The sequence below is a fragment of the Myotis myotis genome, unplaced genomic scaffold, assembly GCF_014108235.1.
Source record: "Myotis myotis isolate mMyoMyo1 unplaced genomic scaffold, mMyoMyo1.p scaffold_m19_p_21, whole genome shotgun sequence".
Lineage (NCBI taxonomy): Eukaryota > Metazoa > Chordata > Mammalia > Chiroptera > Vespertilionidae > Myotis > Myotis myotis.
In genome coordinates, this window is record NW_023416326.1 from 1,816,106 (window position 1) to 1,829,813 (window position 13,708).

Below are 13,708 nucleotides of genomic sequence, written 5' to 3' on the forward strand. Positions count from 1 at the left end.
TGAGCCCTTTCCAAGTGTGGCTCTGAATTTAAGTGACAGTACCGGGAAGCTAGTTGACTGACGTCACTCAGTAGATATCAAATTTCAAAGAGTTTTGCTAAGGCCCTCAATTCCCATGAATGATTTCAATTCCCTAACTTGTTTTTGTCCAACTTTCCTTATAAAGTTAAAAATTGGCTCCAAGATTCTAATTTTTAAATTAATCACTTAATAAAAATGGGTGAGGTTCTTTCTCAACCAGGGGATTCACATGGGAATAGCTCTGACTGCGTGTCCCTGTGACTTTTGTCCTCCCTTTGCTCTTTCCCAACTGCAGTCCTAGGGGTCTAGGGACACCACCCCGTGTGTCCACACAGTGTACGTTCCTGTCTGTAGGACAGCACTGATGTTTTTGTAAACTCACAACAGACCACACCACCAAGACCAAGAATTCCGCACATTCATGGCATTCAATGTTTTTCACATGTTTTATTTCCCTTTAGAGAAAGAAGGAGGCAGAGGGAGAGAGAGAGAGAAACATCCAGGATGAGGGAGAAACATCTATCTGCTGCCTCCTGCACGCCCCCTACTGGGGAATGAGCCCATTACCAGGCCATGGGCCCTGACCCTGAAGGAACTGGTCCTCTTGGTGCAGGGGTGGGCAAACTTTTTGACTCGAGGGCCACAATGGGTTCTTAAACGGACCGGAGGGCCGGAACAAAAGCATGGATGGAGTGTTTGTGTGAACTAATATAAATTCAAAGTAAACATCATTACATAAAAGGGTACGGTCTTTTATTTCAATAGTTTCATTCATTTCAAACGGGCAGATCCGGCCCACGGGCCATAGTTTGCCCATGGCTGTTCTAAGCTCACGTGCTTTGTTTGACCGGTTAAACATCCGATTCAATAGGCAGAAAGCCACACCGTTACCTCCATTGAAGTTTATTGCTCTATTGGCAAGTAGTCGAATCCCACGACGGTGAAGAATTATTGTCTTGGTACAAGTGTAAGTGATGATATACTTTGTGATAATCTTTGGGAGAAGATTAAGTTGAACAGGAGGCTAACATATTGCCTTCATGTCCTTCAAAATATAGTGGGAAAGAGCAGGAAATGCCAGAGGACTGGCAAGCTTTGAGCAAAGAGCAGTAGGTGGGACTGGCCACATATTTGGGGCCACAGGGCTTCTTCATTCACATCTGGGGAACTCCACTGCCCCTTCCCGACACACGGCTTGAAATGACTCCACTGACGTCACCACCTTGCGTCCAGATTTGCACATAAATTCAACAGTATCTCCTGTTTTTACATAATAGCGTTTGTTATCTTTCCTTTTTAACTGAATGTTCTTTTCATTCATGATTTCTTCTGATATTACACATGGCTCTGAAGGAAGAAGAAATCATGAAAACAATAAATAACCTTTCCTTTTATAAACAAATAAAACTTCAAAGTAATGAGTAATTTAGATGATGAAATAATCAAAACAGCTAATGTACATCATCAATGTGGGCCGAGTCCTGTTCTCCGCCCGGGTCTGTGGGCCCTCACAGCTCCTCAGCAGGCAGCTGCTCCTCCTCACACACCAGGAAGCTGAGGGGAAGGGAAGGTCAGGCACACCTGTCCAAGGTCACAGCGCTCACCAGGTGGACGATGAGCGTGGACCCGGCAGTGTGACCCCAGGGCCTTGGCTCTCTGTCTCTGGGATGTGGGGACCCACAAGGTGACTTCCTGTCCAGTGGACATGGGAGCCTGCTCCATGGTTGCCCTGGTTCTTCCTTGCCCACTTCCCACTCAACGGGCAGTGGCTCCAAATGCTCCCAGTTTAGTTACGTTTTTCTGGGTTAAGCCTTGTTTATATTTTTCTCTTATGCCCACAAAAATGGGGAAAGAGAACCATAGAAAATCATATACTTTCTAATAATCTTTTATTAAAATACAACTATGTAAATTTATACATAAATACATCTCTATATCTCTATATCCATCCATCCATCTAGCTACCCATATCCATTCATCATATCTATTTATCTATTATCTAATTATCTATATATTTATCTATTATCTATCTATCTATCTATCTATCTATCTATCTATCTAATCTTCTTCATTCTCTATGGTAAAGCTAGACTGCATGGATGCAAGGAAACACACCTAGAGAGGTTTTGAATATCAACATTTTTATACACAAATTTTTATTATTTTTTTCCATCACTATTTATTCCCCTTCTGCGCTCTTCCAAATCCACCCACTCCCTTCCCATCCACAATCACTGCACTGCTGTCCATGACCATGAGTTCTCTCTCCTTTTTTAATACCCCACATATGAGTGAAATCAATGTTTCAAATGTTTTCTGTCTGACTTATTTCACTTAGCATGATATTCTTAAGGTCTGTCCACATTGTCACAAATGGCAGCATTTAATCATTCTTATGGCTGAATAATATTCCATTATATATATATATGATATATTTTCACAATATCATGGACTCCTATTTTTCTTCTCTTGATCCAAGTATTTTATATTCTAGTTTAGTAATCACTATCATTGGTAAGCCTTTAGAAATAGCTAAAAAGTAAGTTCCAACATATCCCATTAACTATTATATGATGAAACATTATAACACATATGACTTCTTATATCCAAAAATTTTCAAATGTTTCTCAGTACATTCAGATGCTGTTTATATCCAAATATATATTATGTAGGTTCTACATACCTGTCAAAACACTTTTTCAGATCTTTCTGTCTTAACTACTTCAAGCAAAAATTTATCTCTTTGCTTTAATATACCATCTGTCTGTGTAATTTTTTACACGATGTTGGAGGTTGCCTTTGATGATCTTAAATGCTCTCTGCGTACTTCAATTCCAAGACTCAAATACAGTCTTAGCTCTGTCGCCGAACTGATTTGATGTCCCCAGATATTGAAAATTGTTTCCTATTCTAGGTTGTGGGAGCAGGTCTTGCTTGTCCTGGGAGACATGTGTTAGACTTGTCCATCTAGTCCAGCGGTTCTCAACCTGTGCGTTGCAACCCCTGTGGTGGTCGAATGACCCTTTCACAGGGGTTGCCTAAGACCGTCCTACGTATCAGATATTTACATTACGATTCATAACAGTAGCAACATTACAGTTATGAAGTAGCAACGAAAATCATTTTATGGTTGGGTCACAACATGAGGAACTGTATTTAAAGGGCCAGGAGGTTGAGAACTACTCAGTCATTTCAACTTCAGTTTTAGAATTTTTTTGCAATTCAATACTTTCTTTTCTATATAACCTAGTATGGAGCTATTTCTAGAATATTCTGACTTGGGTATGGTAACCTTGATTTGCAGTCTACCCACTTACTGGGTTTGCTGTAATCTCCCGCAGAAGGGGACACATACACAGAAGAGGATGAGTCAGGTAGGGTCCACAGTGGGATCAGCTAATGTATCAGAATCAGCCTCTCCAAATGTTCCTGTTTAAAGGACCTTTATCATTGTTCACATAGGGATTCTCCAAGCTCGTAGCCCTATACACGAGTCTCCGAATGTGAAACATTGAGCAGGAGAGCTGTTGGTGAGCACAGTTCTAGACTCTGACTGCATGACTAGTAGACCACACGCGAGCTCATCAACATCACCCTCATGGTCTCAGGATCCAGAAGAATTTTGAGAACTTACCTATGCATCTCGGGGGTTCGGACCACTTTGCATAACTACAGGTTACATATTGAGGACCCCGGAGTTCATAGTAGGCCTGGCATTGGTATTCCACTCTTGACCCTGGAGGGTACCCTTCCGATGGGAAGGAGGTGATGTCTCCATCGCTAATCGCTGGAGGAGGCCCACACTTGTCTGCAGATTCTGAGAAAGAGCATTTTAACGGTTGAAGAAAAAACTGTACTTTTATTGTAGAAACTATTCATGTAAAGCTGCCCAGGAAGTATTGTCCCTCTTTTGCATTTTAAACCTTGTAACCACCATGTGGTTCAAAATGCCTTAGATCACCCACACTCAAGCAAGGACAACATACATGTAGACTTTTCAGCTCTTGGAAAAGGAAATGCTGGAATCAAAATACTTACTAAAGCAGGTTGGCAAGTGGAGCCAGCCGCCCTCACCACACACCATGGAGCCGTTGGTGCTTCCATCTCTGTTTTCATAACCATCCAGGCATTGGTAGTCCAACGTGTCATTAGGTCGAAATGGTTTTCCTGGTGATTACGGCTCTGGCATTCTCAAATATGGGCATGTCACAATGATCTAAAGCAAAATAAAGGTGACCATTGTGTTTCTAATGCCATACCATGTAGAATCCAACTGAGAAAATCTCATTCCGGCAATACTAAACTTTACCATCAGAGTGTGAGTCTTAGAGAAGACTGTAGTCCTTGGATATATGATCCATGTATTTATATAAAACACCCTCTTTCCTCTAATGATTCCCAGAATTGAAAGTTTATCCACACTGATTTTAAAAATGAGTGGCAAAGGGTACAGCTTTTTCACTAAAGGGAGACCCTGAAATGAAAAACAATATTTAAAAATGTAAGAAGTGGTATCTCCTGGTGTTCTTTTAAGGCAATCTTCCCACCTTCTGTCGCATATGGTTTAGTTTTTCTTGAAAACAGTCTTATTTTTTAATATCTGTAACTGTTCTTAGTCCTCAATGGTTATTGAGTGAATTAATGGTAAGTATTTCAACCCGTAAACCAGGTGTAGGGAAAGCTGGACAAAGAGAGTCCTTTCGGGGCTCAGGCTGTTGTTTCGCACGGGCTCAGTAGATTCCTGAGTTCCCAGTTCAAATCAGTGATCACTGCTTTTCTAAAACATGCAGGGCTCCAATGAAAGGTCAGCTGTACTCTATCCTGATGTATAAGCAATGTCTGTAACAATTATCCTCTCATTTCTAAACAACATCCTCAAAACAACTTGTCAGAACCCCATGTGAAAGCCCGATATAACTGCATATGAGCCCTCATTTCTAACCACGTAACACGAATACATGCAATCAAATGTGAAATGGCTGACAGCGATATATATGTGACATTGGGCAGGCGGTGTATTTATTTTTTTAATTTAATTAAAATTTTTAATGTAAATTCTTCAATGAGCACATGCTGTATGTGACCCCAATCTCTGTTTCATTTAACATTATTTTGTGCCATTCATGACTTACTGCTCACTGTTACTTAATTCCATAAAGAAACAATCTATTCGCTATCAAAAATTTAAAACTTTTCAAACACAATCTTCCATTGGAGATGATAGCAAACCCAGTACGTGGCAGGACCAGAAACCAAAGTTAATATACCCAAGTCAGAATATTCTAGAAATAATAGCTCCCGACTAGGTTATCTAGAAGAGGAACTATTGACTTTCAAAGATAAATTCTAAATGTCCTGTTTACATGACTGAGTAGATGGACAGGTCTAAGTCATGTTTGAAGGCAAAGAAGACTTGGTACATTCACCTTGAGAGTTGACACATAGAACTTTCCACAGTGATCCGTCTGGTCTTAGAAAAATCCCAAATGGACTGGATCTCAGGATGTTTACTTACTGATGCATCTGGGAGGTGAGGACCAGCCATTCTCCGTACATGTCACTGTGCTCTGTGGGTTTGGGAGACTGTAGCCCGGACGGCAGTCAACTTTCATAGTATCGCCTTGTAAATACGTTTTTACTTTAAATGGAAACTGTTCATGCTCCGAAGCATTGAAAACACATTTCCCTGAGAATTATAAAATGATGATAAAAAAGAATAATTTTGGTCAAAATAATGAATTGAAAAATCACCTTCACAATATTAGAATCCATAAGCATCCCAACATGCAGCTTAAGAAAAACTAGTGTTGCTAACAAATTAAAAAAAGAGAAAAGCCAAATATTACAGATAATTTATCTATAATTTTCACAATTAAACTATGAATAAATGATACCCATATTGTTATAAAGTCCTTTTTGTATCTCCCATGTTTTTAATGACGGACCTGTTATAAAAGAAAATACCTATATTGGTCTTTCTGCTCATAGAACGCTTCCCTTGACTGTATTTCCCCCACACAGGCTTAGGGGTGCTCATATTTTGCTCTCTGAACTCTGAACTATTGCTACATACACAGGACAGAGAGGTTCACTCACTGCGGCAGGGCACTTTCGGGAACCATCCTTCTGGTGTGCAAGTAATTGATCCCCAGAAAAATGTTGAATGTCTGACATAGTTTTTGTCACAGCTATAGGGAAACGATTGTCCTACCGATGCTGGAAAGTATGGTCCAATGCTCCCTTCCCAATATAGGCGTCCATGTTTTATTTCTGGAAAGTCACAGGGCTTAGCTAGCAAGTAAAACAAACAAAACACAGTATAAGTAATGTTTTACCTTAAGAAAAATGTAATGAGAGATACCTTGTTTCATTGATGAATTATACTCTTATATGCCCAGAATTACACTCATTGCATTAGGCTTTCTAGGACAAGAGAAGTTATCATCTTCAGATGATGTGAATAACACATGTTCCCTGATCATTTCACAATATATACAAATATGGAATCATAGAGTGAACACCTGAAAGTAACACAACACTGTAGGTGAATATTATCTACATAAACCATCACTCTCCTTGTCATTGTTATGCACATTGAGCTCTGTGTCACTATGGTCATGGCCTCCTCTTTAAGGCACCTGACTGTCCACATTCATTTGGCCTTGGCCTTGAATAAACACTGAGCCACTGACCTGTTCTGTGTATCATTTCATTTGTCATCCATGGAAGATCCAGCTTAAGTGGGGGCCCCTTTTCCAATGAGCTGATCCACAAGGAGCAGCAATGAGATGGTAGAGACAGAAAACACTGGAAAAGGGGCCGCCCCCCAGGAATGAAGTGCCCTGTGGGCTGAGGGGCGTGTGTGACAGGTGGGGCTTTAGAAAGTGCACAGTGTCCCCCACATTCATCCCCTCATACAAGGGAGCCCGGGCCCCTCCCTTGAGTGAGGCTGGACTGAGGGGCGCTCTTCTGAAGACGTCACGTGGCTGAGGGGACCATGTGACCAGGTCATCGATGCTCTGGAGGCGCCCCCAGGGCCCTCAGGTCATCGCTCTGGGGAGGGTTCCTGCCCTCAGGCCGCCGATGGGGACGCCCAGGGGGACGGCTGCGGAGGCTCCTGCACGCCCTGGGAGTGGGCCCCTTGGAAGCACATGCTGCAGCCCAGCCCGCTCCCCCCACAACATGGGCAGTGTGAGGTCTGATCCGATAATTGAATCGAAACCCAGTTCCCTGGGAACTGACCGTAGACCACTTCACACCCCACATTCCCTTCCCCTTAGACCTCATCCCACTTGCTGAGACCATCCTCTCCCACCTCTGGACTTTCCCAGAATCCGACCCGCCCAGGGAATTCTCCTCCCAGAAAAAGCCCCCCTAGAGTCCTTTACAACCTCCCACTCCCTGTCCTTGGGGGCTGGCGCCAATTCGGGATTCAGCCCATCTGACATCCCGATGACCTAATACATTGATAATCCCTCACCACTTGGCCTCCTGCGTTCCTCCTTCGGGACCCTAACAGGCAGCATCCCCTGGAGCAGCAGGGAGTGAGTCAGCACTGGGCAGTGAAGCAGCTCCCAATCCTCACCCTGCCAAGGCTGACACACAGGAGTCTGTGGTTCTGAGGCCTGGGAGCTGGCTTCTTGACAGCATATGCTGCAGCCCAGCCCAGCCCTCTCCCCCACAACCTGGGCAGCAACCCAGGGAGCAGCAGGGAGTGACCCAGAACCAGGCAGCTGAGAGTCACTCACATCCTGACCCTGCCAACGCTGACACGTGGGGGCTGTTCTAAGGCCGTATGTTCGGGGGAGTTTGTTATATAGAAACCAATTACTATTCTACTCGGTGTTAAGTGGTGGTGTTCTTACCCAATGTCCTAGGTCAGATATTAGAATTATATTATCTGGACACACACACACACACACACACTTAACACTGAACAAAATTGAAAAGGGTTTCTCACTTACACTGATGGGGCGTTGTCCTACTTAGAATTGGCGACTTTGAAAAGCAAAGAGCGCCTGTCAGTCCTCTGCTGTCCCTTCTCAGCGAGGCAAGGACTGGGCCTCTCAGGGCCCCATTTCTTGGTGTTTAAGGGAAGGAATTTCATAACGAAGAAGCAGGTCAAGACCTGAATGGGACTTACGGACACATCTTGGAAGAGGTACCCAGCCTACAAGAGTGCATTTTGTTGTATTTCCCAGGAGGGGTGGATTGGAAAAGCCATTTCTACATCGGTATGTGATGACATCATCCAGTCTGTACTGGTTCATTTTAGAAGCAAAGTCACTGTTTGGAATTATTGGAGGATCACATGTTATTTCTGAAAAGAAAAGGACACGTGGATTATGCAGAAATCACTACCCCTGAATATAGTCATTATATAAGAATCCATTGGCTGCCACTTCTTGTTCTTACCAACGAGCAAAGTGGCATTAGAATGAGCACGGTCTCCATCCTTCCCCTCATCACTCACTTCCCTCCCGCATGGCTCACCTGGAGCATCTGTGCCTCGTGTGTCTTGAAGCCTCTTTCCCCAAAGCCATCACTTCCATCATGATATTCCGTAGGCGGAAATGACCTCATCATTCATGCCTTCCTCTGCCCTCAACTCCCTGGGGTTGTGAAGTTCTGATAAGGACTGTTCACACTTATTCTGAGCCTCTTTCTGCCAGGCACTTGGTAGTGTTGCCCCTGGGGACCCCGGAAGGTTTGCTCTAGGATCGCTCCCAGACATCCTACTCAGTGATGCTCGAGTCCTTCCTATGAGTGACCCGGGGACTGGGGTGCTTTCCACTGGGACACCAGGGAAGCTTTGTTGTTTTATGATCATTGTTAGGTAAGGAAATTCCCCAAATTCAACACCACACAAAACCCAGCACATAACAAATTATGAAATTGTGGACAGTGATGCACAGTCTACTCACACCTGGTATTTGACGAGACATGATGGGCTCTCTCAAGTTCTAATTTATGATAACTCAAACATGAGAGGACTGGCCTTAGCCGGTTTGGTTCAGTGGATAGAGTGTAGGCCTGGGGACTGACGGGTCCTAGGTTGGATTCCGGTCAAGGGCATATGCCCAGATTGCGGGCTCGATTTCCAGTAGGGAGTGTGCAGGAGGCAGCGGATCAATGGTTCTCTCTCATCATTGGTGTTTCTGTCTTTCTCTCCCTCTCCCTTCCTCTCTGAAATCAATTTAAAAAAAAGTGAAAATAGATGATAAAATAAGTGACAGAAAAATTATAATGAAGTTTTTGTAAATTTAATAATACAAGTGCTTTTAAAAATGTTTAAAGTTTCAACATTTGTTCATGGTCTCAGAAAACAAAATAAAATTCAGTGAGATTACACTGGGAATTATATATATATATATATATTTTTAAAAAAAATCGTTACATATAGCTGTTTTTGTTAAAATATTTAATTGACAGTAATATTAATAACTATTATTAACGTTAAAAAGTTAAAATGTATGATACTAAACATTTTTAAAATGTATAACCTGATGATGGTTTGACATTATCTATAAAATTTTCATCATATGTAAAATTATGAAAATATCCATCCCTCTCCAAATTGTCTTGTATTGGGAATAAGAGTCCCCCAGCAAGGATGGAGCGATAGTCTAGCTTTTCTGTGACGTGTTCTAGTCATGGTCTCATGATGAATATTGTCACATGACTCCCTGGTCCCTGTGGGGTGGCTCTCACACTGTGGAACTCAGAGCACAGCAAACAATCTGCTTTCACTTCCCCTGAGTTGAGTATGTGATAATTATCCCATCATGATATATATACGTATTTTCTCTCTGGTTTATTTTAACCTGCCAACTCAATACAGTACTGTTATTTGATAAGAACAGAGGTGCCACTGGGCTGCCGGGTCACTATCTCCATGCGAATGGTGAAGGTTGTGACCTTAAGACACAAAGTTTCTACCAGCAAATTCATTAAAAAAACAAAGACAGCCCTGGAAGGTTTTGCTAAGTGGTCAGAGCAAGGACCCAAGCACGTAAGCATCTCAGGTTCACTCCTGGTCAAGGGCATGTACCTGGGTTGCATGTTGGGTCCCAGCCCTGGTTCGGGCTTGTGAGGGAGGCAACCAATCTATGCGTCTTTTTATATCCATATCTATCTATCTAGCTATCTATCATCTATCTATCTATCTATCTATCTATCTATCTATCTATCTATCACATCTCCCCTTCTCTCTGTCCCTTCCACTCTCTCTAAAAATCAATGGAAAAGATATCCTCCAGTGAGAATCAACAAAAATAAGATAAAGAGAAATTAAGAACGATTAAATCCTACTTAAAAAGGAGCTAAATATTCCCACGTCAGTTTCAACTCACCTTGTCCACGAGCCCAGGAGACCCACAGGGTGAGGATGACCGTGACTAGTAACTGCATGGTGGGGCTCCCGGGTGTGTTAGCGCAGAGTCCAGCGCTGCTGTTTGGGGTTTAAATCCGCTGTAGTTACCTAGAGCGGCTCTGAATTTAAGTGAAATAAGGGGAAGCTAGTTTACACAGGTCACTTAGTAAATATCAAAGTTCAAAAAGCTTTGCAAATCCCCTCAGTTTTCATTAATAATCAACTACCATTTGATTGCCCCCAAAATGGATATTATAAGCCCTAAATCAACTATAAAAAATACATAATAACTAACAAATTGCATGAAATGAAGTACTAAAAGCATAGACTAATGTAAAAGAATGAAGCGGATTCTACAGAATACTAGCAAAAGTGGCACAAATGAGAAGCAATGAGCAAATGGCATAAATACATCCATCAGTAGTCATTATTGATGGCAAATCACAATGACAAGCCAATAAGAAACAAGATGGAGAAGAACTGAACAAAGAGAAAACCCAATTATGAGCTGTTTCCCTAAAGACCAATATGAATATTAAGAAATTAGCAGTTGAGACTGCCCGGTGTGGCTCAGGGGTTGAGCATTGACCTATGAACCAGGAGGTCACAGTTTGATTCCTGGTTAGGGCACATGCTTGGGTTGTGGGCTCAATCCCCATTAGGGGTGTGCAGAGGCAGCCGATCAGTTAAAATATATTTAATTCATTAGCTCTCATCATTGATGCCTCTATATCTCTTTCCTTCTCCCTTCCTCACTGAACTAAAAAAACAATATATTTTTAAAGTGACTAGTTGAAAGCCAAACACTGGAAAATGTAAACTTTGTAAGAACGAAGTCTTTGTAAGGTGAGTGGTTATGGTAATATTAGAAAAAATAATATTCAAAGGAGAAACACCAGAGACCAAGGCAAGGGGGAAAACTACATGAATACTGTAAGGAAAGAAAAAAATATAAATTTGTAGAAAACCTTTAAAATTCCACAAAAAAGAGCTACTATAACTAATACACAAATGCATTTTCATTATATTAGAAACAAACATTAGAAAATGAGATGTTAAAAAAGAACACTATCATTTATAAACGTTGAAAGACTTAAAATATGAAGGAAAATGCCAACAAAATATTGGTAGGATTGCTACGCTGCAAATTTCAAAACAGATGGAGAAAAAAATTTCAAAGAAATGAAAAAGTCCATGTGTTTGCGGATTGAAGACTTACTATCAGTAAGATGTCTGTTCTTCACAATTAAGTCATGCTTTCAATTTGATCCAAGAAAAATTTTCTTATTTAACCAAAATTAAATGTCACTGACAACATGATTCTAAAATTCATGTTTAAAAAGAACTAAATTGGAAAGTTTCATTTTTAAGTATCTATAGTTATAACAAATATTCTCCGTTTATCATGGTGTGGAAGTGTCATAATAATAAACACCTTAACCAATGGGAAGAAGGGATTCCGGAAATACACACCCACACACAGAGTAAGCACAGAATGAGTAGTAATTATAAGAACATACAATTTAAAAAGGTCTGCCTAGAAAAATTAACATGAACACGGAAATCAGTTAACGACTTGGAAAATACTTTAATTTCTATGACAGAAGAGGAAATTAAAAGTGATGATGGTATCTTAATGAGAAAGTTAAGAGAAAAACCCAAAAGAAAGGGTCCGTAAATATCTTCAATGGAAAGAAGCACTTTCCTAACAAAATGCACCTTAAACTACACCGAGGTACCATGTTTTATCTACCAAAGTGGCAAACCATTAACAGGTTGACCACAGCCCCTGTGCAAAGAAGTAGATATGCCTATGGAATTGCTTGATGATCCATGAACTTCACTTCCGGCAGTTTACCCTGACCATCTGCCCACAACATTATGAAAGAGTTCTTCATACTTCTTAGGATGTATTGTCTTACTTTTAGTATGTATTAAATTTAAATTAACATATTCTTGTGGATCCAAGGTGATATATGTTAAAGATAGAGGAATAGGAGCATACAAGAATTGAACCCAATGCCCACGCCTATTATATCTAAATGGAACTGTAGTTATGGTAGGTGTTTCATTGTGCTTCCTGCTAGTCTTTGTTCTGTGAACGCTGGCTCACTTTTCACAGCATACTGGGTGAATGTGTTGTTGTGTTTATACTCGATATTTCATTTTTATCAGCTTTCATGTCCCTGTTACAATAGCTAGGCCCCTGATTAGAATCTAATACCTCCTTATCACCTGTAAGAATGATTGTATGAGCTAGATGGATAGTAGATGTTGCATTTCATCATTTGGGGGTTTATAGTGAGCCATGGATAGATAAGCAAAACTAAGTAATAACCTCTACCATCTGTTGCCAACATGGGTGTGACACAGTTTGGTTTTGACGTGTTTGTGAAGTGACTTTAAGGTGAAGATGGAGACAAACATTTTTTATCTTTTCCTCTGAAATTAGAGTCTCAAAACGCCCCCAGCTGTGGAGAAGCTGAGAAAGTCGGGAGGGGGGTGGTGGGAGCAGGGAGGGGAGAGATGGCATCTACTTTCTGGCCAATGACGTTTCATGAACAGAACACGTAGCATGTTGGTTTGTCACATTTTAATGAGATGCTTATGAGAAGTGGTCCGTTGGTCTCAGATTACAATGACATCTCCCACATGGCATTCAACAGGAATTCTAATTAATGAATAAAAGTGAGTTACACCCTACTAGAAAAATAAATTGAGAAGAATGAGATTAATATTAAAACATTCTGAATGAAGGCACATATTTTAATGTGAAAACTGCCACACAGCTCTCATGTTATGCACAAGTGGGATACTCCATTTTTCCTTCTCGACATTGTACTCGGAATGCAGAGTCTGGTGACACTTTACGATAGTAACCTCGACACCTAAATTCAACAAAATCTTTTGTTCTGGAATAAATTTTTTTCGCATATGAATATCTCAACTCTATGTTATGTTTTTCCATTTCTTCTTCTGATATTACACATGCATCTGAAAGTAAAAAAGGAACATAAAAGCTTAAGTAGTATACAAATATTTTCCACAGAATTTTACACTTTCATGTAGAACATTCTACACAGATCCAGGAATTTATTCTCAAACGCTTTCCCAAAAAAATTCATTGAAAATCCCTCATGTTGGAATAACTCATTTTAAATTATCAATGATGTAAAAACAAGGTACTCTGTGGAATGTGTGGTCATTGCACGTTATAATCAACATGCACAATGTCACCTACGCTATGAAGGGCTTTCATTAAAGAATCCTAGAAGAGGGTGGTGGAGGTGGATGAGCGTGGCGGGGGCATAAGTG

At 41.0% G+C, this 13,708-nt stretch overlaps 2 protein-coding genes across 16 annotated transcripts in view; both read right to left on the reverse strand.

Moving 5' to 3' along the window:
- The window catches only part of CFH (complement factor H), a 208,649-nt gene that overhangs the window by 161,251 nt on the left and 33,690 nt on the right, over positions 1-13,708 (reverse strand). Inside the window, exon 22 of one of the 15 annotated variants that reach the window (XM_036354613.1) lies at positions 12,972-13,387. The exons of the other annotated variants lie outside the window; for them this stretch is intronic. Within the exon in view, the coding sequence (XP_036210506.1) occupies positions 13,191-13,387 (197 nt within the window). The 3' untranslated portion in view covers positions 12,972-13,190. Of the gene's footprint in view, positions 1-12,971; positions 13,388-13,708 lie in introns of those variants that run through there. 15 annotated transcript variants of the gene reach the window in all.
- On the reverse strand, positions 817-10,532 carry LOC118678734 (complement factor H-related protein 4-like). Its single transcript, XM_036354615.1, is given in 8 exon segments — positions 817-1,368; positions 3,656-3,838; positions 4,060-4,189; positions 4,191-4,237; positions 5,537-5,707; positions 6,118-6,312; positions 8,165-8,341; positions 10,374-10,532. Coding segments are annotated over 8 exon segments (1,158 nt in total). The 5' UTR covers positions 10,432-10,532; the 3' UTR covers positions 817-1,171.